Genomic DNA, 27,488 nt, shown 5'->3' on the forward strand with positions numbered 1-27,488 from the left:
CGCCAGCCAATGAATCTCGCGCTTCACGGGGAGTCGCTGTTTCGTGGCAGGCGGCTGGTACGGGGAACGCGCAGTCCAAGGGGCGCTGTTTCGAGTCGTCGATCATCAAATGATCATTTTCGCCTCGAAAGAGCGCGATTCCTCTCTCGGAAAGGCGCTTCTTACGGACTGCGGTTGGCAGTGATCATGGAAAATCTTAGATAACTCCCGATTACACGAGAACCGCGCGTGTGGTTTTTGATCGCTGAAATTACTTGAGATCTTCAGCAAAGACAAGGCCGCTTACTGGGCACCATTTGGCAAGAAGCTTAGTTTGCTTGTATTCCTCGGCGGACAAGACATGGCTTGCATTAGCGAGCGGAGAGGAGACGGCGGGACAAGTGAGGCCAAGTGCCAAGACGTGGTGAGCGTGATGGAACAAGACGCCGGGCGATACGACGCAGCAACGGCCAATCGCCAATACTCAGCCCTGGACAAAGTGCTGCCGTGGCATTGCAAGGGGCAACAGCAAGCCGGTCGAGCTTCTTGCGGATAAGGTTCTTTCATATCCAACAGGGGTGGGCTGATGGTGACGACGGCTCATCATGAGGCAGTACACCGTGACTGTAAGTGGTGAGATTCTCAAACACCGAGCTGTTGAGTGGTTTGAAAAGTGATGTTGGTCAAAGAACATTAGTCGATGGGACCTAGGCTTCTCCTCAGGTCGTACAGCAATTTCAAAACAGACTCGTCTTGCGTGAGAACGATGAGTCCTGTCTCTCATCGGGACACACGTCTCGCAAAGTCCCAGATCGTCGCAAGTGGCGGAAAGGAACGTCAAGACAGATCAAAGAGCTCGCCGGAAAAGCAAGTGCGTAATCCTGCGTGCCCCTTTCCGAACAGCCTTCTTTCTACCGGCGTTCGGTGACAATCCCACCGGATATGGAAAGAAACTGGAGCAACGACATCATGAAGAGGCAATCGCTTGTGGTTCGGCGAGTCGAGTCGCTTTTGTGTCAAATTGATCATCTTGGTCGACGAACAAGTAACTGCCGATTGTGCGGAAGCTGGACGAACCGACAGACTTCCGGAAGTGATGGACACTGTCTCGTGAGGAGTCGTTGGCTTGGCTAACGCTGGCGAATCCTCATGTGCGCGTTTGATGCGTCGCAGGACGAAGTCGGAAACCTGAAGCCTTGCAGAGATGACGACTCCTTGGGCTCCAAGACGGCATTCGGTATTCGCCAAGGTTGTCGGGAAAGAAGAAGTCGGAATCTGTGGTGGCCGACGTCGCATTCAGATTGCGCGCCCTCGTGAGCGACTGGGACAACAGAGCTGGGCAACTTGGCAAGCCTGCGGCAGTGGAGAGTGTTGAAGAGATACGGATAACGAATGCGAAGGAGGTTGTAACCCAGGACGGTGGCCGAGTGACGCGCCGGGGGCCGAGGACGGGCCATTTTGCGATCGAGGCAGTGAGAACATCAGGCCTGTCCGCTGAACGACAGCTCGTTCTGTGCTCGTGGCCGTGGAGACCGGAAGCCAGGTCTTTCGTGGTGGATTGGTCGTAATGGACGGCGACGGGCGCAGAGGAATGGGGATAGCCTCAATAGCACCCATGTCGTCGTAAAACATCAGAAGCGGTACCGGCAGGCGCTGGGACTTGGCGCGAAGGGGGGCGTCTGACGTTTGGAAGCGCGCCAAGAAGCTTCATGGGGAGGCAAGCGGTAACGATGGGAGGTCGAGACGGCCAGCCGGGAGCGCGGAGAGGGATGGCCTCGCTGACTGATGAGGCGCGGTGAGGCTTGAGAACGGATTTGACTGGTGGAAGAGGTCGATGGGAAAGGCGGAAGAGGAGGGAGAGGGGCTGAAGAGACTCGAGAGAGAACGAATGCAACATGAAGTTGGTGATGTTCTGGATGTGGAGGCGGAGGCTTGTCGCAGGCCCTGGCAATTGGGAAGCGTGAGACGCGCCCAGAAGAAATCAGGAGGTGCAAGACTTGGCGAGGCGCGTTCACCGTCGACGACCGGTAATTCGCCGCGTGTTAGTGGACGAGCAGCGCGGGTTACAGCAGGTACAGGCGCTGAGGAAGAATTAACCTGGAAGCGAGGAATCTGCGGCGGGCAGGGAAAGGGGGTTCAGCGGTGAACCGCCTGAATGGTACGCTGACACACAGACGGCGAGTGACGGCCTCGGGAGGGTGGCGGCCAAGCGGCCCCTCTCATAGGACGACGTCACTTGGGCCTCCTCGCTTAGTCAGGCAGCTTAATCGCCAATATTCAGGGTCTTTCGGGCTGGACCTCATCATTTCAGCACTTCTTCACCCTAGTCATCGACCCCCCGTTTGACTTGGCGGCCATTCTAGCTCTTGGCTCTGCAAAAATCAGGTGCTTTTTTCTTGCCCCTACTTCCTGTCATCCCTTCTCCCACCCAACCCCACGGGATCCAATATCTTTTCCGCGTTAGCGTCATGATGAGATGCTTCCTGTTGCTTCCGGAGGCGTTGATTCTGCGACACAGGAAGAAGAAGCTGCGGTCTGTTGCTTCCTGGCTGCGGACTGCGGCCTGGAACTGGCTGCTTCCTGCTCAGAGCGCCGTCTCAGCTCGCGACGTCTGGTTTGAAAAGTGGGTAACTGCCTTCCCCTGTGTCGTCGTCCGAACAGAGCAGGCAGGAGCAATGAGGGAGGTGAGGTCCGGGTGAGGTCTGGGCCGTGCATGCCCTAAAAGTCCTTAAGGTTTAGGACGCTATCAGTCACTGAATAAGGTTTTTAGCAGTGAACTGCCCTCCACCTCCACCTTCCAGCCACTGGCCACTGGCCACGCGTGTGAGCAGGGAAAGATCCACCTCCGTCTCCGCCAAGAGAAAAGGTTAAACCTGCGGCAGGCATCGCACCTTCCACTTCTCAGTCCAAGACCTCTCACCAGACGGGAGTCTTTGTAACCTGCTCATTGCCCAAGGAAGGCACTCAACACGTGTGACGATACGTACCTTCCCTACCACCATCTCTCCCCGCCTTCTTGGTATCCTCTAGAGTCTTGGGTGCATCTCTTGGGCTTCTTGGTTAGAGCCTCATTTCTTGTCTTCTCTTGGAAATCATCCTCCCGTCCGCTTATTTCTCCGAATACAGACCAACGGTCACCTGCCTTGAAGGCGATCATTCCAAATGCTTATTTTTAGCCCTCGTTTGCTCATCAGTCTTGGGGAAAGGGGAAATCACCATCATGGACTTTCAGGACCGTTCCCCATGGTGTTGAGCACCGGTTGATCGTCTCAAGTCGGAGATCACCAGCGAAAAGGAACATTGGGACGGCGCTTCACTTCGCCTCCCTCCTCCGTCCGAACCAGACCTGTCGCTCGCCGTCACTTGGACTCCCGCATCGAGACTCGTGGAACGCCTCCGGCATGGATTCACTCTTCGATTTTTGCTGGGCCAAGCCTTCAACCGATAAAGTGGTCATATTCCCCACACGTTTTCCAACCCTCCGGAGCCTGGCAGTTTCATCCTGGCCTCGGTCTCCCATCCTGTCAACTTGACCAGGACCCTGGTCATTCCATTCCGCCCGCCGCCTTCGTCCGTCTCAACTGCCACTGCACCACACTACCGCCTCGACCACTCTACACTTTGCCCTGTGCTGCGCGTCTTGGTCCCATAGTCCAGATGGCATGCCCTGCCACATGCCGTCGCATTGGATGGGGAAGCTTGAAAAGCCCCTTGTCATGAGCACCGGAAACAAGTACATGGTAGACAGTCTGCCGTGTCTCCTCAAGTCTCTCTCCTTCTCAAAGTTCTTCGCCGTCATCTTGAGAAGGGCAATATTTTGCTGCAGAACTACGGCAGTCTCAAAGCTTATTAATATCGAATATTGAACGTTAAACTGCCTCGTCAGTATAGCGAGATGTCGAATACAGCGAAGACAATATGGGTGGCTGCATTGTATTGCGCGGCGTATTGCAATTCGTGAGCGCCGGAAACACCTACAATGCCATGGGAAACGGAGGCGCCCATCCCCAAACGCAAGCCACCCATACCCTTGTCCTCTACCCGCTCACTGCTTCCCATTGTCTCCTCCTAGCCTTCCCGCTGCTTCTCAATACCCTGGATGAAGCGCTTGCCAAGTCCCTCACCATCATTCCGTCCCTCCTGCCTCGTCCGTTCCGAGCATCTACTCATGGGTCAAGCCCGTTGATGCTATTCTTGGACTTGCGAGGGCGATCATCGCGATAAACCATCCTTCAGCCGGCAGCTCCAGATGTGAACTATATAGACATCATGCCATCTTGACAAAGACTTGCATTCCTTCCTAGTTCATCTCGTTTCTCACATCACCAAACTTACACCATCTTCTCTTCTCTTCCCCGTTCGTTTCGTTTCTTCCCCTAAAGGGCTGGCCTTACATTGTTTAACCAATAATCTTCTTTCATTATCTTTATCCTCTTTCTTTCTTCCTCTCCTTCGACTCCTTTGTAGGCCCTCACGAACTGGTTCGTACTACCGTCCTTACAATGGCTTCTCGTATCTTCACCGCCGGTGTCTTCGCCGCCTCCATCTCTCAAGTCCTGGCTTCGTGCGCCTATGGAACCCATCTCGACCCCCGTGCCGAAGGAGGAAAGGTCAAGGTCAACACCTTCGCCTACACCGGAGCCAATGTAAGTCATCACATCCCCTGATCACCCCTCGCAAGTCCTTGCTTACACGGTCTCAAAGGGCCCCCTGAACTGGGTCGCGCTGGACACCACGGCCAACGCCCTCTGCGCCACTGGAAAGACGCAGTCCCCTATCGACATGACTGTCGGCGCCTTCAACACCCTCCCCGGTAACTCCATCAACCTCCAGATCCCCAACATGGAGGAGACCGAGTTCGAGAACCTGGGAACCACCGTCGAGGTCATCGCCAAGGGAGGCTCCATGCAAGTCGGCGGCTCCAACTTCACCCTCCAGCAGTTCCACTTCCACCTCCCCAGCGAGCATCTCGATGATGGAAGGAGCATGGCTATGGAGATGCACATGGTTTTCGAGGGCGCGAACCAGGAGATTGCCGTCATCGGAACTTACATCGACGTCGAGCAGGGTGCCACTGCCGCTGCCCCCGTCGCTGCGGCACCTGCCACCGAAGCCGCCGCTGGTCAGAACAAGACCGCCGAACGCCGCACCAAGATGTCCCGTCGCGCGTCTCTCGATGCCGCCAAGGGTGCTGAGGCCGCCAAGCCCATTCCCGCCATGACCCTCAACCCCGTCAAGGCCGAAGCCGCCTCTTCCAACCTCCTCGCCACCGTCTTCTCGTCTCTCGATGCCATCAAGGAGCCTGGTACCGTCACCAAGACCGGTGCCCTTGATATGCAGGAGGTCGTCAGCCTTCTGACTGCTGGCAGCTTCCAGAGGTAAGATCACTTCAGTCTAGAGTCCGGCATACGCTAACGTGATCGCTATAGCTACATGGGTTCTCTTACCACTCCCCCTTGCTCTGAGGGTGTCCAGTGGCTCGTGTCTACCCAGAAGCTCATGGTCCAGCCCCAGACTTTTAACGCCGTTCGCGATGTCATCGGCTTCAACGCCCGCTTCCCTCAGAACACCCTTGGCCAGGACAACATCCTTCAGGTCGCCCAGAAGACTGTTGCCAGTGTAAACGGTGCTGCCGCAGCTGCCCCCGTCGCTGCGCCAGTCGCTGCCCCCGCTGCTGCTCCCGCCAAGGAGGCCGCTGCTCCTGCTGCCCCTGCCGCACACGCCTAAGCAGCATACCGCGAACGACGAACGAATGCGATGACACGATATCTTGATGGAACCTAGGAATCACACGGCGCAGCGGGATGAACTGGAAATTACAAGGATGCTTGATGCCTGTTTTGAGTTCAACTGTACCCTGGCGTCATGCGTGTCGATGGGTGGAAGGGAGGAACCTCCGCCGGAAAACAAAAGCCCCGGGCACAGCATGTGCGGCTGAGACAAGATTACAGTGTTTTTACGCGAGCAAGCCAGCCGCGCAGTTGTCAACATACATGACTAATTGAAGGACAGTTGTACCGGGGAATTCCATTTGTCTGCTTTGTCGAAACAAAGATGTATAGACATCCAGTGATTTGTGTAATAGTCGGGAGGTTTCCTTCGGTCTTCTGGATGGGAAATGATTTGGTAAAACACGCGAGCATTACTTTAGACGTGGCAGATAGCAAGTTGTTGGGGGAGATACCACAGGACTTCAGAGTCCAACACAATTACAAGCGAGTCGAGATACATAACAATGAATACAATAATCCGAGCAAAGTCTGCGTATGCATAAGCCAGAATTGACGAGTCATACGCTAAATCGTTCGACAACTTCAATGCTCTTGAATCGCGCGGTTGCTGAGTTCCGGCAGTCGTCGCACACAGACCGAAAAGTCAGAAATCCCCATCAGGTCGCTTGTTTGGCCAAGATGACAGTAAATACATATATAGAAGCGGGTTGCGCGGTTTCCTCTCCACCATCGCTCTTCTTTGTGGGAAATCAGGACATATTTGAGAGTCTTGGTAGCTTGGTAAAGCGCTCACGAGGTTCGGTCGTCTTGGCAACAGTTCACAGTTGCGCGGCTCTCGGCGCAGGGATGGAGCATGTGTGAGAGTGAGCCGCGAGTCGTGGTGGCAGAGCAGAATCATCAGACAGGTGCCGGCCGTCTGAAAATGTCCCGTCGGCGGGTAATTAAGGTGAGGTGCCGTGATGTGGAGGGGGGAGGGACCCGATGTGCCGGGTTGGATGGGACGTGTTTCTCTGCTTCCGCCCTGTGGTAATGGATTTGTTGTGTGTAGATTGGGGGTAGATTAAGCGGCGACTATTCGCATATCTATAAAGTAAGGAGTGATGTTGACGGCACCCGTACGGGAAGCTTGATGTCGGAAACATATGTGTGCGATAGATGAGTGGTAACATCGCAAATACCTTTTCTCCTTGCAGGAGAATGAACTCCCAGTAGCGTCTGTGTGTCCTTCCACCTCCGTCTTTTCCGCCACTTGACGGAAAACAAGGGACCTGGAAAGTGCGAATACGCAGCGGAGATGGTACGCTCTGATTTTTTTAACCTCCTGTCATCACGTCGAGCTGAAACCACCCCGACAGAGGATTCATGCGCGGACCCGGCAAAGTGGGATCGGGGATCACCACGCGACGGGTGGGCTTAGACACCGAATGGTGTGTTCGCACGGAGATTCGGTTCGACCCTTTTTTACCTTAAGTAGGTGTGACAACCCGGACGTCTCTTCCCGCGAGACGGACATGATGATACCGCGGTATTCGGAGTGTGGGTGTGGGGCCATGCGGGATGAATCACGGTGACGGACGCCGATCGGGCCCGCCTTTTCGGCGCCGATGCGGTGGGGCAGCCGGGCGGTAGTGTAAGGTAGTTTTGGGAAGGTGCTGACGGTCGATGTTGGAGGTCTTTCTGTGCAGATAAGGAAAAGACGTAAGCGAAGAAAACCAAACTCCGGCATCTTTACCCCCTCTTCCATGTCATCACACTCCTCAGACTTCCAATCCTGCACCTTTGTTCAAACTCCGTCAAAACCGCGACTATCAAAGATGACGGACCCCGCATTTCACCTCCCACCCCTCCTCCAACCCGCCGACCTCCTCGCCCTCATCTCCTCCCTCGGCCTCCCGGCCCCGGCCTCCACCGAGCCCCTCACCGTAACGGCGTCCTTCCACCGGATCTACCTCATCCACTTCCCCCCCTCAGCCACGCCGTCCCTCGCCCCGGCACGACCGAACCATGACGGGAGCACCACGCTCGTCCTGCGCGTCGCGGGCCCGCACCTCCCGCGCATCAAGACGGAGAACGAGATCGCGCTGATGAAATGGGTGAGAGAAAACACCTCCATCCCCGTCCCCGCCGTCATCCGCTGGGACAGCTCCTGCGAGAACGTCCTGGGGCGGGAGTTCTCCCTCCTGGAGCGGATCCCCGGCCGCAGCGCCGATAAGATCATCTGGGACGCGGACGACGAGAAGAAGCGTAAGATCGTCGCGCAGCTCGTGGGGTTCCTCGCGCAGCTCAGGGAGAAGTCGACCTGGAGACACGTCGGCGGGTTGCGGGTCGACGACGACCAGGGCGCGATCGTCCCGGGACCCGTGGTCGACGAGTGGTTCTGGATGGGGCCGCAGCTCGCGCGGTTCTGGGGCGGGACGGGGGAGACCGTGGACAGTCTGAATCCCGTCTCGGGGCCCTTCGCGACCTGGGCCGCGCACGCGGACGCGAGCATGGGGAAGTACATCCGCGTCATCAGCCTCCACCCGCAACTGGCCTGGATGCGAGACCTGATCCCCCGGCTGGAGTCCTTCCGAGCCTTCGTCCGCCCTCGCGCTGACGAGCTGGAGGACACGGAGTACGTCCTCGCGCACCGCGACCTGCACCTCGCGAACGTCATGGTCGACGGCGCGGGGACCGTCACGGGGGTTCTGGACTGGGAGTTCGGGGGCGTCGTGCCGGGGCCGCGGTGGGACCCGCCGAACGCGTTCCTGTATCCGTGGGGGGGAGGCGAGGGCGACGAGGCCAAGAGGGAGAGGGACCGGATGAGGGGGTGGGCGAGGGAGATATGCAGGAGCAGGGGGCTCGGTGAGGATCTCGTCGACGGGATACGGTACCGGGGCTGTCAGGAGGGTGTGCATTTTGTTCTAAACTACACGAGGGCGATTTGTGAGCTTTGGAGGGAGGAGAGGGGTGGTGAGCAGGGGTGGAGGAAGACTCTGGAGGGGGAGCTGGGGAAGTTGGGATTGTGATTTTGGTTAGAGGATGCGGTGGTTTGGATATTCACGATACGAAGCCGCATGCGATTTCATTGCAGTCTCGTGAATGTCAGAGGCCGCGACGCCGCCAGCCATACTTTCCCGGATCATGCTTCAGTCGAGAAAGAGGAAGAAGAAATGCCTTCTGGTATTACCTATATCTAGTATTGCCGGTCATTCTGCCACGATCCTTGGCCAACCTAGAGAATCACGACAATAGATATGCATAGGCAAATGCTCCGTAGTTTAGCCTTACGAACAGTAGCGATATTGGTACAGAATAAATTCGCCCAGAGCCCAGGCATCACTAACATTTCAAGCTACAATCCCGATCGCCATGCCAGACGACGGCCTACTAATATTCGAAAACAAAACAACATCAACCCGCAGTCCTCATCAATGTACAGTGCACCTGTTTGGTCCAAAGAATACCGCGCTAACAAATACAATTTCAATAACCCAACGCCGTCACCGCCGTCCGGGCCCCCCACACGTGTCTGTTCCACTACGAGCTAGCAGTAGGGGCGTCCGTGGCGGTCTCGGGCTTTTTCTCGTCGTCGTTCGTCGGCGCGGGTTCGGTAGGGGCTTCGGCCGGGGCGGGAGCTTCCTCGGCAGGAGCCGAGTCCGGTGCTGGAGCCGCGGCCGGTTCGGACGCAACCTCTTTTGACGGCTCCTCGGGTGCCGACTGCGGCGCCTCCTCCGCAGGCTTCTCTGGCTCGATAGGAGGTACCTCGGGCAGCGGGACGGGATTCTCGATCTTCGGCAGCTCGGCATGATCAGGGTGCGGCGCGGCGGGCGGCTCGGGAAGCGGAGACTTGCTCAGCTCGGCCTGGCGGTCCAGCTCCGTCTCGAGGCCGGCCAGCAGGTCAGGTCCGTCGTCCATGGGAACAAGCGGAACCTCTGCGGCGGCCGGCGGCTTGGGCTCAGGCTCTGCGGTGGGGATCTCGGCTGAGGGTTCAGAGGGCGGTTCGACCACCGTCGCGACGGGTGGCTCGAGAGGTGCAGGCGGTGCTGACGGTGCTTCGATGGGCGCGACGATCGCTGGAAGCTCGGTGGGATTCTCTAACGAAGGTTCGGCAGGAGCTTCAACTGGGATGTCGACGGGGATGTGTTCGGCGGGAGCTGGCTCGACTGGCGGTTCCATCGCCACCGGGGCTGGAGGTTGGATGGGAGCGTCCGCTGGTGCCTCGTTTACGGGGGCTTCGGTTGCTGTCTCCGTTGGTGCTGTGTGGAAAGGCTCAATGGGAGGCGCATGCTGGGGAGACTTGATGGGCGATTTGACGGGGGATTGGACGGGTTCGGGTTCTTGTGCAGGTTCCGCGGGAGCGGCAGGAGCAGTCGAAACGTCTTCAATCACCGGCTCGCTATTTTCAGCCTCTGTCGGGGCAGCCTGGGGCTCTTCGACGGCTGTTGGCGGAGCCGCAGCGCTGTCGTCCTTCATTTCCGAATCTTCTTGCGCAACGGGAGCAGCCTGGTCCTCTGTGGGGGGTGCCGGCGGCGCGTCCGAGGCAGGTTGAGTGCTCGAGACCTCGGGAGCATCGGTGTTCTGGGTGGTCTCAGGTGCTTCAGACATGTCGGGTACCTCGGACATTTCAGGGATGTCCAAAGCCATCGAGTCCTCTTGGGGAGCGTCGTTGGACGCGATTGTCTGATCGGCGCTCTCTATCCTCGAACCAGAGCCTTCCGTCTCTGCTGTGGTCGCCATCGAGAAGGTAGACCTGGTCTCCGCCATGGGCGAGACAATATCGCCCACTTTCTCGGCGGGCGGGATATACGTCTCATTCGCGGGCTCGGAGCCTGTGTCGAGCGGCAGCTGCTCAGGAACGCCTGGCTCTGGATTCTCAGCTGGTGCTTCAGGAGCAGATGCAGGAGCCGGCTCGGCATGATCGGCCATATTCACGTCCTCCTGATGTTCGTCCGCTGTGGCTGGGGGAGCAGAAACGTCGGATGCGGTGGGAGCAGGCAGAGGAGCGGGAGCACTAGGCGCTAAGGCCTCCGCAATGGGCGAGATTTGCGGTGATGCCTCTGTAGGAGACGGCAGCACCACGTTTTTCAGCGGGCTTCCTCTCGGCGACGCGTTGGCCAAATGCATGGCAGGAAGAGGCGGCGCCAAATTGAGGGGATTTGCGATCGGTGCCCCCATCTTGGCCAAGGGAGACTCGGGCTCGGTCGGCTGCGTTGTGGAGGCGTCCACAACGGGCGTGGGCGCCGATGGCGATGCATCCACCATTTCGTGATCTTGACTGTCCGCGTTCGCGCCTTCGCGCTGTTCCTCGTCGCCATCATCACCATCGTCACCGTCATCGCCATCGTCGTCGCCCTCCTCCTCGTCGTTGTCTGCCATCTCGCTGTCCGGGTTGTTCGAGTCTTCGCGCTCCTGCTTGATACCCTGCGACAGAGTTAGTCTGCGATCGGCCTTCTGAGAACTTCCATAACTCACGTTCTCCGTGCCCGGGGTTTCCTCGACCTTTGGCACAACGGGAGCCCCCTCAGCAGGCGGCGCGGCACCATCCACCGGCGCCGGCAAGGGCAAAGGCAGCGTCTTCTTCTTGCGCCCGCGTCCGGGACCGGGCTTGTTCTTCTTCTTGGGCGGCGGCGGCCTCCTCACGCGCTGAGGCGGCGCCTGCGCGGGATCGATGGCAGACACGGGCACGACCGTCGTGGAAATGATCTCGCCCTCGATCCGCTGCCCGTCCTGCAGCGTGACCTCCTGCGTGTACGGGTTGCCCGCGGCGTCGACCCGTCTCACGGTCGCCCTAGTGACCGTCGCGCCGACGGGGGTGCTGGCCACCGTCTTGGACGAGATGGTCACGGTGCCCTTCCTGCGCTTCGCGAGGTGCGAGACGCCCGAGCCCTCCGAGTTCCGGTTGATCTGCTTCCACACCCTGATCTGGAAGCCCTTCGTCGCCGTCTCGTCCTCCTTCTTCTCGGGCTTCTCGGCCACGGCGTCGGCGGCCTCGTCCTCCTCTTCGGTCGGCGCGGGACGCTTGTAGAGGACGCCGGAGCGGGCGGCGCGCAGCAGGTCCTGGCTGTGCTGGGGGAGGAGGCCGGCGTCCTTGGGCATGCCCCACGGGAGCTCGACGTCCCAGATGTCGTTCTTCTGCGTCGTCTCGGCCTGCTGGGGCGGTTGCACCTTCACCCACTCCTGGCGCCATTGGCGCACGGGGAGGCCCTCGAAGTCATCGTGCTCGGCGTAGCCGCTGCGGTTAGCGCGTCGAGTCTATCGGTGGTTGCGCATACGTTAGACATGGTCTCACGGGTAATTGGTCGCGGAAGTCAATGTGCAGGGGACTTACGCCGGGCGCCATGTTCAAATCCTACAAATACACAGAATAAACACGTTTATACGTTGAAAAACACCCCGTGTCGACCTCGGGGTGGAAGTCGTCGCGATGCGCGCAGGACGTCCGATCGGTCGGCAGTTTCCTGCTCGTTACGTGGGAATCGAAGGACCTAGTGCACAATGGGCCGATTGAGAAGTTGCGACTGAGGATATCAGGTTCGCGACTGCAATTGAGCGAGGCGATGCGACGCTTCGGTGCTGCTGCTTTGGTGGTCGATGGACAAGCTGAAGCGCAGTTGCACTGGGTCTGGGATTGGCTGCGCTAGGCACCTTCCATCACGAACTCAAAGCGCGACCAAGTCACGAGTTCAGTCACGTGCTCCCGCTCTGGGTCGCTTCGGTGAGTTCGGTCTGCTCGGTCAATCACAACCTGCATGGCACCTCACAGACGTGAATTCCAGTGTAGAGTAGTGAGAATTATCCCAAGTCTGCGAAAATTGGGTGCATATTTTCCAACAGCCTTCGTAGCGTCTCTCAGACCATCTCTGGCTGTTCTTCAAGACTCCATGACCTCTTGCGAAGGGCCACCAGCACGCTGTTTAGATAAGCTTGTCGGGCGGTGAGAAGTCAGCGGCCGCTGGGCGGTTTGCGATGACCTCTCTGTAGACATTTGAACGCTACATCCAATCCAGCCGGCGACAGCCAGACAACGCCGCACATCATCACAACGAATCTGGCCTCAGCAAAACAGAAGCCGAAATTGAAGGCCCAGCACTCATAGAACTCCATTGCCATGTCTATATGCCCAAAAGCCCTCCCCTTCTCGAAAAAAGCACTCCGGAGTGGAGTGAGGTCTGCCGGGAATCATCGTCCACCCATCCTCCCGTAATTCTCGTCCCAAAAATAAAAGCGTCTCTGGAATCGTGATCCAACATTGTGCGTGGTTGTACACTTTCTCTGCCTCTCGCCCCTAGCTTCGTCCGTGGTATAGTACAGGTGTTTTCTTCCCGAGATCTTGCTCGTTCCTCGGCGATATTAATGGCGGCGTCTCTCTTTAGTCCCAGCTGTGATGTGGTTGTTAGCAATTCAACTCGATTGTCTTCGCAGAGTTCGGGGGAAAACTCACCCTTGATCCTTTTGTCTGACAATATCCCCCTTGTCGCCCTTTTGTTTGCCCTGCGCAATCAGTCAGCCTTCACCGCCCGACCCATCCGAACATGTTTTCGTCACTCGAAGAAAGAGGAGAAACCTACTGCGGCGCCGCCCTCGACCACTAACCGGTCCATCTGGTGGAACTGGCTGATGACCGTTTGCCTCTGCGAAACCCAAGTTAGCTCCCCTCCTCTATCTGTCGCGGCATCCTCGTCGGCCTCTCCCGCGAGTGACAATTCGTATCCGACGAACCTTCATGACCTGGAGCTCGTTCAGCCCCTTCTGAATCAACTCCTGCACCCGCCTCGGGTCCTCGACGCGCGCGTTCTCCCTAAACGCATCCCTCGTCCTCCGCTTCGCGTACTCGCGGAAGTTGTACGCCGCGAACATGTCACCTTGCCTCAGCATCTGGCGGTACTGTCCCCAGCAATCCGTCAGCCAAAAAATTCCCAATATCATAGACTTCAGCCTAAACGCAAGCAAGCAAACATCAAGCCTGCAAAATTTCACCAGAAGGCGACGGGTAAAAAAAAAACCTACCAATGACCGGACCTGCTGCGGCGCATCGCCCTTCAACGCTTGTATCGCCGTCGCCATCGTATGCGCTTCTGTTGCAGTCGTGGGGGTTATGGAAAAGTTGCGAAGGAAAAAGAGCGCTGAGAGGGCGACCGATTGATAATTATTTCGGAGGTGGAAGGCTGCCGAGGGCGCATACCTATGATGCAACAAACGCCCGCGCATTTCCCCCCCTCGGCGTTAGTCGGGTAGGGGTCCCCCCTCGGCGCGGCATTTTACTAATCCGCCGCACCGGCCGGGGTTTGACAGGTCGGGAACCTCTGGTTTTCGTCACCGAGGTGAGTATGCGGCTATTCGGACGCGCAAAAAAATTCAGGACTCGGCGAATTGGGTTTAATCACTCATTGAAGGTTATCCCCGGACCCATCGCGGCTGGCATTGTTTTCACAGACGAAAATGACGTCTTTCGTCCCAAGTCATGATAGTCATTCAATGAACCTCTCCTCTCGCATTATCACCCATACCCAACTCATGGGCGATGCGAAAACTTGATGTGATCCCAAGTAAATACCTCTATTATGCTTAATTATCTACAATGCTATTCCTTTGATGTTGTACAGGGCCAGCGGCTAACCAGTCCGCGGCCAAAGGGCACCGTGTATGTATGTATGTATGTGTATGTTCTGCTCGAACGCTGCGAGCATGCTGTAATTAAACGTCTCAAGGTAGACTCATGAACAGCTTCTCCATCGCTGGGTAATTAGGCGTTCTAATGTAGAGTTAGTTGCGAAGCTTTTCTGAGTAAAGAAAATGAGAGCTTACCCCATGCCCGTGACGGGGTCCCAGCCTGACACCGCGGAGAAGCCCTTGGTGCCGCAGCCTGGGTTGTCTCCGTTGGTCACGTCGTTGAGGATTTCAGGATGAGCATAGAGCGTCGGGTTGATGAAACCGACGGGCTTCTTGTTGGCCTCGATGCGCTTCTCGTTGATCATGTTGATGACGGAGCCAACCACGGGTGCAGATGCTAGGTCCACGTCAGTATGAGTCGCATCATGAGGGGGGTAAAGTAGACTGCCTACCTGAGGTACCGAACGACAGCGAGAACTTGCCATTCACGGCTGTCACGTAGTTGGCACCGTTGGCACTGATATCCGGGAAGCCGCGCACGACCTTGGAGTTGTTGTATCGGTCCGCACCATAAGGCGGCGCGTTCTTGCTGAAGTATTCTCCAACCATCTGCTTTTGATAGTCGGGCATCGCGAAAATGTTGGAGAAGCCACCACCAGAGAAAATGGCCTTCTGGCAAGCGCTCTCGGGAGTGTGAACTGTCGAGCCCTCCAAGATCTGAGTAGCGCCGACGGACGTCACCCAAGGGCAACCGCCGGGGAAAGAGGGATTGAAAATGCCAGTCTTGCCCTCGTTGTAAGCGCCTGTCTGAGTGTCGATGCACTGCTGGCCATTTCCAGCAACGCCGGAGTCGCCGGAAGAGTATAGCACGGTGACGCCCTGGAGACCCATCTTCATGTACTCGGCACACTGGCGCTCAACATACTTGCGACCAAGGTCGGCCTCGTTGAAGCCATAACTCGTGGAGATGACGTTGACCATGGGTGCTGAACCGCAGACTTTGTTGCTGTATTGTCCGTCGATGTTGGGATCCTTGGAGCCGCCTCCCTGGAAAGTGCAGTAGCTGGCATCGACTGCGTCCAGGAAGTTGTTGAAGCTTGCGCCCTGGTTCAAGTCTCCCACCTGATAGAGCGTTGCGGTCTGGGGGTAGATCAAGGCCATAGCGAACTCCAAGTCGAGAGCCGATTCTCCGTTGAAGCGGAAGCTCTGGTTCTGAGTCTGGACGACGGCGTTGCCAACCAGGGTGACGATAGGGGGCGTGCCAGAGAGACGGGGCTCGAACTCTTTGAAGTACATGTCCAGATCACTCTGGAGGAAGGCCTGAGGAGTGTATTCGACAATGCCAAGGGTGTTGTTGGAGTTCTTCAGAGACCCGGGCGGGGTGGCGTAGAGAGCTCGCAGACAATCCGGAGTGATCATCATATCGCACTGCTCGAGGCTCATGAGGGCATTCATGACGACCGCGCCTTGCTTCGGTCCAGCTCCGTTGTCCGGGTTGCCGACAATGGAGGGACTCTTGCCCCCAGAGGCTACCTCTCGCTTGGCGAGCTCACGCTTTTTGAGTTGTCGCTTCTTGAGCTCCTCGACGTGCTGCTCGGTGAGCTCTTCCTTGACGTTCTGGCGCTGCCTTCCGATCTTCTGGTCGAAGTGTACTGATGGAGTGACCATGTCGATATGATCAACCAGGTGTTCTGGAAGGTGGTACTTGTCACAAGCAATGTGGGTGTGACCCTGCTCATGCTTGTAGACGTGGTATTCCGTCTTCAGGAGTCGCTCGACTTCGCCGGCTGTGCCGTTGAACTGAACCCAGTTGCGACCCTTGGAGAGCGCAACGCGACTTCGATGGATGCCTTCGCCTTCAAGCCATTGCATGACCAAAGCTATGGACTCTTGCCTCGGCGCAAACATCTCAACGATCTCGTCATGTGTCCAGTGTTTGCCGTAATTGGGGGAGTCGGGATGCGCCACATCGTTCATGAACTCGTTTGCGCGGTGAAGGTTTGACTGCGCGAGACCGATTCGAACTGGCAGCCTGGCCATGGTGTGCAAGCGGTGGTTCTTAACCCATTCCCGTCGGGCAGGGTGCCTCTCCTCGTGCACAACATGCCTGTGCGACCGCGCGACTGGGTTCGCAGTGGTCACTGCCGCAAGGGCGGTGAGTAGGGTCGCAAGCGCACTAAGCTTCATCGTGTCTTTCCGGTCTTTGTTGTCGAACTCTCTCTACCTCGCTCTACACACAGGGTCTGAAAAGGCAAACGAGTCGAGCGATAAGGCTGGCTATTTGTTGATATTTAGCAGCTGTCGTCCAGTCATGACGAACCCCCACTGACGCAAGGTACCAGCTCCAGACACGACGAATGCGAAACCGGTTTCAATAGGATCCTGTGGACTGTTTGTCTGGTGGTGACCATCCAAAACGAGCATTTGGGTGAACGGCAGCCTGTGCGCTGGGATCCTGTTGCAGGGAGGGAACACCTCTTACATGAGCAGTTTCTCCAGCCCCGAGCTCTTGGATGAAGAACCACTGCACGATTCTTCGGACTGGCCTACTATCGGGGATCCGTATGAGGCAGAGTGATCAGCCAAAAGCCGATAGCCGAAGGTTAAGCTTTGGGGCGAGGTACTTCAAACAATCGTCTCATGTTGGGGCGGACCACATTCAAAATCTAGGCGTTTGCCAGCGGCAACGGCAAGGAGCAACGATGGCGGCCGATTCGTGATGGTCATGCGAGACAACAATCAGGCCTTCAGGGTTGCCTGCTCAAGATGGGTTTGATTCCGATGTAAATCCCAGAATGACTCGCTGGGCGACAGGAGAGTTTGCAAAGTTTGGATAAGGTCAATTGAAGGCTCGAGCCGCCGTCTGGAATCCGGACCAAAGAAGAGTGAAACCCTCTCAATGGGACGATTTGACTTGGACATATCGCTGCATGGTCAGCCTTTGCAAAGCCCTTTGCTCGTTGATAATCTCCCATAACTCATCCGTTTCTTTCTGAGTATCCGCATCGTCAACTTCAGCGGAAGTATGCGCAGGAGTTTCCTGAAACGAGAGAATGGCGGTTTCGAGAACGTCATTGGGCAGCCCGTGGCCATTGAGCATGTTGGTGAATCTCGTCTCTTGCTGAAGCTCTGCACTTAGTTGAGACGTGAAAGTGTATTGCCGCTCGGCCAAGCTCGGCTTGACCACTGCAGCAGGTTTTGTGGATCGCGGAGTCCGCAGCAGCGGGGGAAACGCGAGGTTTGTTACAGAGGCATTCAGGTCCGTAAGCTCTGTAGGGTGACCGTTCTCGGTCAATTGCCATTGCAAGATCTTGCCTTTGGTGTGGCCGGACAGGACTGTCGTGCAATCATGGTTGGTTGCCAAGCACGAAGCTGGGCCAGCATCCTCATCAGCGACCCCAATCGGCGAATTGACTTGCACGACTGTGGAGGACGACTCAGCACTGCGCGGACCAATCAGCGGTTTGTCTCCGAGCAGCTCGACGAGGTAGAGGGATCTGTCCTCGGATGAAACGAAGACGGCACGAGCGCAAGGATCCATGGAAACGCAGAGCGGAGCTGTGGGGAACAGCAGCGTGCGAAGAACGTCGCCCGTTTGATAGTTCCAAATGATGCATGTCTTGTCCTTGCTGGCTGACACGCAGATGCTGGTTTCCGAGTTGACACTGCGACTGACAGCCAACGACGTAACTGCGGCGCGGTGGTTGGAGAGAGTGCGGTCCGGTTCGTTCTCGACTGAAGCATTTAGCTCCAGGAGACGGGACAACGTCCAGACATGGATGTTTGAGTCTTCGGAACCAGTAATGAGATGATGCGGCGTAACTGCAAGGCAAGACACAGCCTGGACGTGGCACGGCGGGGTGGTCATTTGACGACCAGTGCATGTCTGTTGTTTCCGTTAGGCACACGACACAATGGCGTTTGGTTTTCCACCCTTCGGAACAAAGACTGGAAACGTTTACTTACTTCCCACAATATCAGTCTGCCTTCGGAAGTCCCTAACGCCAAGACATCATCGATCAACGCCAAGCTGCGGATTCGCTCAGGGAAGGTCACGGTGGTCTCTTGGATTCCCCGCGTCCTCGAGTAGACATGGACCTGGGACTTTTCGTTCTGGGCGGCAAAGACGTGCGAGTCACTGACAGCCAGACAGTTTGCCGGGGTATTGCTCTTCTTGAGAGTTGACTTGACGGAATAGCTGGGGCTGAGCGTGTGGGCGTAGATGCCAACATCCTTGGAGACGGCGGTGTTTGCCGCAATAGGCGGACCGCAGATGCAGGAGTAGAATTCTTCGGACAACATGGTGGTGGTGTTTGTGGCGATGAGGCGCGGCTGTGAGGGTGGTGAAGGCCGGCTAGGCGCGTTTCCCTCGGATCTTTGTGGTGCGACGATTGTCCGAGAGCGGCTCTAACTCCGGGTTGTGAGGAAGTAAGGGGTGACAAGAGTGCTGCGACGGCTTTCTCTCAGCCGCGTTCGAGAACAGGCTCTGACCGCAACGCCCACGAGGATGTGACAAAAACGTGGAGGGCGGGAACGATTCAGCGCCACACAGAGCGGTAAGGGCGGGAAACGAGAACGATAATGCGAGATGTGCCGTGGCGATAATGGGCCAATGTGAGTGTTCCGAGTCGAGTCTTCTTCGCGGCCACGTTCTCAATGGCTTGGATGAGTTTGGATCCAGAAGTACTCGGGAGATGATCGACCCGAGAATATTGGGCGGGTATCTCGTAACGGGATGAAGAAAGCTTTTCTTATTTCCAATAAGTGACACGCCGGTGCAGTATGTAGCTTTGAGACAGCAGCTCAGAAAACTTGGAAGAAGAGGTTGCGATATGCGGTCGAGACGAAGAGGCTGTCGACGTTCCAAGAGCAAGAGATCGTGAAAAAATTCGGTTCCATTAAAAAAAGTGTTATCGATAAGTCCCAGCTGAACGGCGGATCGGGAAGGGGCGCCCCACCAGCCGCTCTTTCCCATGTGAGATATGGATGGCTTGAGGCGCTAACAGACGAGGACCGCTAAAATGAGCTGGATCGATGCGCCACAGGGGTAAATAGCCTGTAGCGTGCCTGAGAAGCAGCGACTAGAGCATCCCTACAGCAATCCAAGGCTCCAAAGACGACGCCATTCCGCCCTAGAAGCGCTAACAGACGATTCCCACGAGGGCGGAAGCCTTCACCGGTAAGGAAGGTGCTGCTGGCTTCACTTTCGGTCTGTCACTTCCACTCTCAAAGGTCTCACTTTCTCCTTTGCCTTGCATCGCCAACTTCATTGCCATCTTACCAACAAAACCCGTCAACCATGGTTGAGGGCGAGACATGTCTCTTCCTGCCCAGCACTAGCTCACGCCACAAGATTTATTGTCTTCCGCCATCCAACATCTCGAGTCAGTCACCCATCTACTCCATCACATCGTCAACCGTCTTAGATCTGGTCAAGTCAAGTCTCCGGCCTCGCAAACGTCTTCAAACCAAGGCTTGCCCGTGTCTTACACGTTCTGAGCTCCGGTCAGACGTTTCTTCTTCCCTTAGCGATCGTCCACTATCTTATCTGGACGGCACGGAATACAACGAACTGTGGATATTTGGGCCTCGCGTGCCCGTCTGACGTGACGGCACTGCATGCAACAGTCACATCTCGCCTGCAGCTCGCCGACATCACCCACGTCTGCAGTCTCTCTGGAGTCTTGCCAGAACAGAACAGGGCTTCAGCTTCAGCCGCTGCTGCTGTCGCTGGCTTCGAGGCTCGTCTTCTCAGTGCTCGGTCCTGCTTCACTGATTCAGCATGCCTGCCGCCTCTGCCTCACTCCATACTCCGTACAGAGACAGCGCCTCCTTCTGCAGCTTCCGAGACAGGGTGATATCTCAGCACGCCAAATGTGTCACTCCGCGCCGTTGACAGCCAGAAGACGAGGAGCCAAACGAGGCACTCGACCCGTCAGCCCCGATGGCTTCTTCTCCAAAACGCGACTTCGCCATTTCGCGGCTCGCGGCCGGTCGTTGATTCTTGGTTCATCAAATCTTGCTGCCCGGTTTGCAAGGAACAGCTCTCACGGCTTACACCCCCTGCCCACGATTGTCAAGGCAGGCCATCCTTGACCAGAGCCCCGGGGACCAGTGGAGGCCACGAATCGACGTCGCATTTTAATCCCATGATTCTCTGATGGGGCCCTTGTCTCCCTGGAAGCTGGAGGAGCAGCAAGCATGCGAGGCGCGTTTACAGCATAGTGCAGACCGCGTACTGCTGCAACCTGCAATTGCGGCAGATGGATGGGATCCCACGCGATGCGACCTCTCATCTGCAGCTGTCAATGCCAGTGCTAATGCGGCCACGGCTGACTACCATCCGACATCAGCAAAGCCTTTGCGAAGCGGGAGACTCAAAAATAGTCGAGACGAGTCGCGGCATCGAGCAAACATCCAGTGGCATTGCAAGCAAGAGGCGTGGGATCCGGATCGTCAGTTGGCTCAGGTGGCTCGAGGACATGACCCTCTCATCACCCTATCACGGCCTGTCTTCTGCTGCGCCGCCCCTCAATCTCCTGTTGATCCCGGTTGGGGACTCGACCCGGAAAGGGACAACAAGACAGAGAGAGCCGGGAGACAATGTCAATCGAGACGATCCAACCCCAAATCCATTCGCCGCACGACCAGTGCCGAGACGGTCACCTGCCATCGCCCGCAAGCTCGCCATTTGGAACTTGTGGTCGCCGGCAATCTTGTTCGGGGCTCACTGAGGCGGAAGCCGTGGCCAGATGAGTACATGAATGAGTGAACAAACTCTCATTCACTCGTTGTTGGACATCAGCATCGCTTGTGCAACTGGGCAGTTTGCTCTCCGCATACCATGCAGTTCCACCTGGAACATGCTCCGTACACAGACGGCTGTGGGCGCTAGCCTGGCCTGCGCATGCAAATGCAGATGCAGATGCAGATGATGCAGCAACACAGACTCGTTGCACTGATATGGCATAGGCGAATAAATGCCTGCTCGCTCAGCCTGCACCAAGGACCAAGGGCCAATGAGCCACGCCGTCTTCCCCCGGGACCTGGTCTGTTGAGATGGATGTTGCTTGGTATGACCAGGTCCCTTGGATTTCTTCCTTCGGCGAGGTTTATTTCGAAAACGTGCACGATGGTGAACGGAGTTAACAGATCTCACGACTCGAATACTAATCACAACTCGGATCACGGAACCTTCAGACTCTCATCGTGCCGCCATTTAAACCTCCATCGTACAGGTGGCCCGGTGGGTGGTGGGAAGCGGGCTTGGACATGTGTCATGAACGCGAAGCCCATCCAGAAAATTCGAAAGGACTTTTTTATGAGCGCCGAGCTTGTTTTGATGATAATGGCACAGTTGATCCTCCACCAGGCTTATTACCATCTAATACAGTTATTGCTTTTGGCAAGTGAATGGCACTGAACTGCCGTATGCAGAGCAGATATGCACACTGAGCCCACTACCAGCGTAGTATTATTGAAGGCTTACCCACGCCCCTCATTTTTGCTTTTTCCTTCCTCATCGTCTTCTCTTTTCGGTGTGGACCGAACAACGGGGTCAAATGGCCTCCAGTTGGGACTTGGAGTTGGGATTTGCTGACTGCGCCTGCTGCCCCTGACCCGGCCGCCCTACCCATTCAACGATTCCCCGTCCGCAAGATCCGGAGTCCCGCAAAGCTGGCTCTCCCTCGCTGACTAGCTCTGACTTTGTGAGCTCATGGCCGAGGTATTGGCGTATGAAGGGTCTCTGGTGGCTGTTCTCGCCCACAGACGGCCAAGGCTATGACAGCAGAAGAAAAGACACGACGAACGAAGCCAATGGAAGAGTCGAGTCGAGTGACCGTGGCTAATACACTTCTCACCGCAACGAAGAGGACGGACGACGCAAGGGCAGAGTCCCCCGCGGTCGACAATGTCTTACAATTGCCTACTAAACACAGAGATGGCCCCTCTCCGCAAAGTGTTGCGTGTCTGAGAGAGAGTGTTGTTGTTTTGTTTATTGTGCTTCTCTTGTCGTCGAGTGGCACGGCATACGCAGCTTTCCCCTCGGGCAATCTTGGAGCAATCTTTTTCAATCTCACCATCCTCGTCGGACGAACCGACGAAGCGGCATTCTCCCAGCCGCCCTCTCATCTCCCGGGTCTGCACGAGGAAGGGTCTTTCTCTTCTCTTGACCGTCTTCAGACCCTCGTGAGGATCCCGGATCCGAACTTATCGTCTTATTTCGGACCCTCGCACCCAGTGTTATCGATCCTCGATCCCTACTAGCGAGGCCTTCTTCTGCCCTACTCCGTCTTCTTCTTACCCACGGACATGAGCTCTTGTGTCCCATCCACACTGGAGCAGCTGGAGCTTCACTGATCACTGGTCACACACTCTCTCGCGTTCCCTCTCCCCCGTCCAGGACCCTGTCGTCAGCCCTGGCAGCTTAAAGGCATCGCAGCTCCCAAGTTGAGTGGCCACCACCACCTCATCATCACCACCCCGGCAAGCAGTTCTCCCCTTTTCTCGCCCACGACCCAATGGCATGAGCATCAACCCATGTGGCATGCGCACCCCCATGTTCGTGTTAGACGTTCCAGCTCCCTTCCCTGCCCCACACGCGACCGAGGCCCTCCCTGCAAGGAACATCTCTCCAACAACCTTTAAAACATCCCGTCCGCCGGTCCTGGAGCGAAGACGCTCCGTCCGGAGCATGAAAAATCTCCTGCCACTGACACTACCCTCCAACCCGCAGCCGACATCGATCTATAGTCAAGGCATCCCGCTGTCAACGCCGCTGTCACCGCCGCCGCCGTTGTCGTCCCAAATCCGACCTCACCACCATCTCCGTCACCAACACCAGCCGATCGCCCACCCGCATCGACCCGACGAGCACCAGCCCGAGCATTTATGCATCCATCCCGGCACCATGGCCGAAGCCGCGGAACCGACAATGGACTGCAATCTGCCGGAGCTCCTCGCTCAGGACCTTGAGTTCTCTGCTCTCATCTTCGCTTCCAAGAACATGACGGCCGGCGCCCCTTCGCCGGCCCTCGCCTCTGACGAAGACGAATGGCCCTCCGCCGAACCCCCGACGGTCCTCGGCGGACCATGCCACCCGAACGGCGTACCGCAGTTTCAACCACTGGGCGCCATCGACGAGAAGAGCTCTCACAGCGGGGCCAGCGATCATTCCGACGCCGCGTCGAGCTCCAGCGGCGCGTCCTTCAGCGAGGCCGAGGACGGCGACGACGATGCCGCTGCATCGCCACAGATCCGCCAGCACTCCGTCTTGACCGCCGACACCACCATCTCCGCCTCCAGTCAACCGCCTGCACAGACTACTCACAAGCGTCTCGTGTCGTTTTGTGACGGGTCCGAAGAAGATGAAGAAGCCGCCCCCGGCAGCTGGATGGACTTGGAGCCGGAAGGCCCCGGCGACCACCCCGAACTTGGCAAGAGTCTAGACCAGTCGCCGGTGACCACGCCCATCAAGCCGGTGCGGCCGCTATCCCGGCTGGGGGACAAGTCCATCAACGAGTCGCCGCCAAGGGCGAAGAGCGCCCACGCCGCAACTAACAGCCACCGGCTGTCCAACCCGTTCGACGAGTACACGCGACCCACCAGCCGGGCGCGGAGCTTACACGTTCCAACGGCCGCGGCCGACAACGGGAAGGGCAAAGAGCAGAACCGGATGTCGGTCCATTCGCTTCACTCCATCGAGATCGCCGTCCCTACGCGTACCTCGTCCTTGAAACACCGTGTTTCCTTCACAGACGATGCTCGCAAGAACATTGCATCGCGCTCACGCACTCGCTCACACACCTCCTCTTCCCGCGCACCCTCCGACCACGTCGTTGCGCCGGGCACAAACAGGAGCTCCATCATCGCTGACCTGAAGGAGGAACTAGAGCCATGGTTTCGCTATCTGGACGAGCAAGAAGGTCTTGCTCCTCCTCTCCTCATCACTCCCCGTCCAACATCACGCTCAGCAGAAACCTCGAGGTCCCTCGTGACACCTCGGCCCAGGTCCTCAGCCCAACCGAGATCACGTCCGACGTCTTCCGTGAGCGCTACATACACCTGGCTCGAGGACCCGATCGACATCCCCTCAGGGGACGACGCCCGCCGGATACCCCTCCCCCCAAACGTCGTCGAGTCCCTCCGCATCTCGGTCACCTGCTTCCCAGAGACCATGCTCCTCTGCTCCAGCCTCTCCATCGAAACCATCCGCAGCTACTCCCGCAAAGTGCGACACCCCGTACAAGAACCTGTCCGCCCGGAAACGCCACCGGCCTCCCCGAAACGGTGGAGATGGCTCGCGCCTCGCCGCACCGCGAACTCCATCCGCCGCTGTTCCCGCGGCGCCTCCTCCTCCAACCTCGACCTCTCCTCAATGGGCCCGTCGACATTGACACTCGCGCCCCCGCAGTGGTCCCGCATCCGCAACCTCTTCCCCACCGGCTCCGACTACCTCTGCGACGCCCTCTACGCCCACATCGTCGCCTACAACTACCTCGCCCCGATGGTCCAGAACCCCCCGCGCCCGCTCACCCCGGGAACCCCCGAGACCCTCTCCGCCGGCGGCGGCGCCGACGACTCCATCCCCAAGAAGGCCGCCAGCCTGCTCGGCCTGCAGGGTATGCAGGAAACCTCCCCGCCTCCCCGCCCGCTCCGCAAGCGCTCGAGCATGTTCCTCGGCGGCCGCCGCGCTTGCTCATCGCGACAGTCCGCCGCCCCGCCGCCGGTACCCGCCACCCCCGTTCCGACCTCCGAGGTGTCCCTCCGCGACCTCCAGATCGGTATCAGGCGGTGCATCGCGCGCCTCGTGGCCACGTTGCGGGCTGAGGGCTCGGACGGGCCGCTCGCGGGGGAGTCGGTCAACGAGATCGACCCCCTGATCATGCGGTCGCTTTGCGAGATCGTCAAGTGCTGCGAGGAGTCGACGACCAGCGACCGCGCTCTGTAACAGTCCATTCTCATGTTCATCGAATTGCATTTGGGCGTTCTCTTCGTAAACCCAATTAGACCAAAACTTTTCTTGAGACGGAGGGGGGAAACGGACACATGGGGCATTTGTTTCGGGTTTTTTTGTTTTTGGTATATATACCCTGTTCGAACTGGGCAAAGGAGTTTTCGTTTTGTTTCGAGCGTGGGAGTAGGAGGTGGTTTGGGTATAAAACATGGCGACTGGATACATGGATGGGAACGGAATGGGAGGGTGTTGCCCTGGCTAATGTCTACAACAAGACAGCAAAGAAGTAAAACGCAAATGGCTCCGTGCCATATCCTCTTACCCGACGCCTCCGTGTATGCCGCCCATCTTTGTGTGCCCTCTCGTCCACCTCCTCCGTGCCTCTACGTATAATCAACGCTCCCCTCAAAGGGATACGAATCCCTCACAACCGTCCCAGCCTGACTCCCCCACTCCCCTCCATTCCCATCCTCCGTCTCCCGCCGGCTCTGCACCGCCGGCCTCTGCTGCCCCTGCACGAACGCATCAAACTCCCTCCTCCGCCTCAGCTGCTGCCCTCCTCCTCCTTCTCCTCCTCTCCCACTCCCCGCCGCCATCTTCGTCTCGTCCCACACCCGCGCGACCCGCCCGCTCCCCTTGACACCCTTCATGAACCCGTTGCTCAGCCCCAGCAACCCCGCGCTGCCCAGCAACAGGACCAGCAGGACCATGTTGCCCGCCTGCGAGACGTTCCCGCTGAAGACGGCCACCATGTACACGGCCAGCTTCGCGACGGCCTCGAGGTAGCCCTGCGCGGCCGTCTTGGAGAGCAGCCAGGTCTCGGTGGTCAGGGCGGCGAGGTCGGCGGCGGGGCCGCGCATGCGGACTGTGAGGGCGCCGGAGAGCGGGATCGTGTATTCTGACATTTTCGAGGAGGAGGTCGACGGGGGCGATGGGGGAGGGGGGGTGGGCGTGCGTTGTTTGATGATGTAGATGTTTAGGAGGCGGGAGGTTATGAGGGCCGTTATGGCCGCTAGACCCCACCCTGCGTGTGGAAGATTGTCAGTCAGTAGCTTTACCAAAAGAGGCGATGAGGGGAGGGAGGTGTGTGAGCTCACAATCTCCCAGCAGAACCATCACCGTCAGCGCGGCGAGAGTAAGCAGCGGGCTGGCGAGATACAACAAGTGACTCCCGCGCTCAAACTCCCACTCCCCGTCATGCTCGAATGCCCTCCCCCTCCTCGTCCTCCTCTTCCTCGCCGCCACGGCCCCGACATCGAGCACGATAACCCTGCTCCCCTTTCCCTGCGCCTCGATCCCCCCCGCGCCCTTACTCTTCCTCATCTCCCTCTCCCTCGCCCTCCGATCCTCGACCCCCAGCCTCGAGAGGAACAACAACATCCCCGGGTTCGTGATCCTCACATTCTTCACCCCGCCGCCCGGCAGCGCCTCCGTGCCGAACAACCCCCCACCACCGCCGGCATTACCCCCGTCGAAAGCCTTGGAGGTCTCGGCGCTCGCGGCAGCTTCGCCCGCCACGACCCCGTCCGCGGCTTGTTGGTAGTGCAGCCCGGGCGCGAGGACGAGGCCGTCGAACCAGGAGGACGTCCCCGTGAGGGCGGTGCGGTGCGCGATGGTCTGCAGGTCCGCGAGGGCGACGAGGCCTGCTGCGGAGAGGGAGAGGGAGGGGATTGGTGTTTTGGGGAGGACGGGGAAGACCATCGCGACGACGGACGGATGGATCTGCGCGATCTGGCACCCCTCGAATAGCTTAAGCTTGAGAGAGAGGATGGGGTGAGAAGCTTATCTATAAAGTGTGTCGACTCGCTAGCTTCGATTACTTTAATTTAGAGTAGATGGGAGAAGCGAAGGAGCCCGCCCCGGCCGTTGGATGACGTGGTGTGTGGTCTAGCCATCCCGAGATGGTTGTCACGAGGTTCGATGTCTGAACGCCGCCGCCCCGGGTAAGAAATGTCTAACACAAAGTAGTATTCAAAAGAAAAAAAAGTTCCCGAACTCCAGATCGGATTCAGATCAGTCCAGCACACACACACACCCCTAGAAATCAATCTTCTTTATCAAAAGAGTCCGGATGACCTGCGGGCAGCAGGGTTGCATGCCTGCTCCCTGCGAAGCTGACTCACGCGATTACGTGCATGTGGTGGAGGGAAGTAAAATGTACGGGCAAGGTTGGGGCGCCAAAGGTAGGTTGGTCTCCGATGCTACCCCCACACGAGCTCATTCCGCGC

At 57.7% G+C, this 27,488-nt stretch overlaps 7 protein-coding genes across 7 annotated transcripts; 3 read left to right on the forward strand and 4 right to left on the reverse strand.

Annotated features, from left to right (window-relative positions):
• Positions 1–4,481: 4,481 nt before the first annotated feature.
• Positions 4,482–5,706, forward strand: CkaCkLH20_03098 (carbonate dehydratase; the record flags this gene model as incomplete). Its single annotated transcript, XM_038885817.1, has 3 exons — positions 4,482–4,625; positions 4,684–5,357; positions 5,409–5,706. The coding sequence occupies 3 exons, from the start codon at positions 4,482–4,484 to the stop codon at positions 5,704–5,706; spliced, it is 1,116 nt and encodes a 371-aa protein (XP_038749016.1).
• Positions 5,707–7,525: 1,819 nt separating this feature from the next.
• CkaCkLH20_03099 (uncharacterized protein) lies at positions 7,526–8,719 on the forward strand (the record flags this gene model as incomplete). Its single annotated transcript, XM_038885818.1, has 1 exon — positions 7,526–8,719. One exon carries the CDS (start codon positions 7,526–7,528, stop codon positions 8,717–8,719), a length of 1,194 nt encoding a protein of 397 aa, XP_038749017.1.
• Positions 8,720–9,230: 511 nt separating this feature from the next.
• CkaCkLH20_03100 (uncharacterized protein) lies at positions 9,231–13,757 on the reverse strand (the record flags this gene model as incomplete). The annotated part of the gene is made up of 6 exons (XM_038885819.1): positions 9,231–11,114; positions 11,166–11,925; positions 13,135–13,184; positions 13,262–13,324; positions 13,413–13,577; positions 13,701–13,757. 6 exons carry the CDS (start codon positions 13,755–13,757, stop codon positions 9,231–9,233), a joined length of 2,979 nt encoding a protein of 992 aa, XP_038749018.1.
• Positions 13,758–14,396: 639 nt separating this feature from the next.
• On the reverse strand, positions 14,397–16,490 carry CkaCkLH20_03101 (protease s8 tripeptidyl peptidase; the record flags this gene model as incomplete). Its single annotated transcript, XM_038885820.1, has 3 exons — positions 14,397–14,445; positions 14,499–14,700; positions 14,756–16,490. 3 exons carry the CDS (start codon positions 16,488–16,490, stop codon positions 14,397–14,399), a joined length of 1,986 nt encoding a protein of 661 aa, XP_038749019.1.
• A 709-nt stretch (positions 16,491–17,199) lies between these two features.
• On the reverse strand, positions 17,200–18,605 carry CkaCkLH20_03102 (ribosomal assembly complex component; the record flags this gene model as incomplete). The annotated part of the gene is made up of 2 exons (XM_038885821.1): positions 17,200–18,189; positions 18,270–18,605. The coding sequence occupies 2 exons, from the start codon at positions 18,603–18,605 to the stop codon at positions 17,200–17,202; spliced, it is 1,326 nt and encodes a 441-aa protein (XP_038749020.1).
• Positions 18,606–23,214: 4,609 nt separating this feature from the next.
• CkaCkLH20_03103 (uncharacterized protein) lies at positions 23,215–25,254 on the forward strand (the record flags this gene model as incomplete). Its single annotated transcript, XM_038885822.1, has 1 exon — positions 23,215–25,254. The coding sequence occupies one exon, from the start codon at positions 23,215–23,217 to the stop codon at positions 25,252–25,254; it is 2,040 nt and encodes a 679-aa protein (XP_038749021.1).
• A 389-nt stretch (positions 25,255–25,643) lies between these two features.
• On the reverse strand, positions 25,644–26,961 carry CkaCkLH20_03104 (uncharacterized protein; the record flags this gene model as incomplete). The annotated part of the gene is made up of 2 exons (XM_038885823.1): positions 25,644–26,284; positions 26,358–26,961. 2 exons carry the CDS (start codon positions 26,959–26,961, stop codon positions 25,644–25,646), a joined length of 1,245 nt encoding a protein of 414 aa, XP_038749022.1.
• Between the last annotated feature and the right edge of the window lie 527 nt (positions 26,962–27,488).

This window comes from Colletotrichum karsti (assembly GCF_011947395.1).
Source record: "Colletotrichum karsti strain CkLH20 chromosome Unknown Scaffold7, whole genome shotgun sequence".
NCBI classification, from domain to species: domain Eukaryota; kingdom Fungi; phylum Ascomycota; class Sordariomycetes; order Glomerellales; family Glomerellaceae; genus Colletotrichum; species Colletotrichum karsti.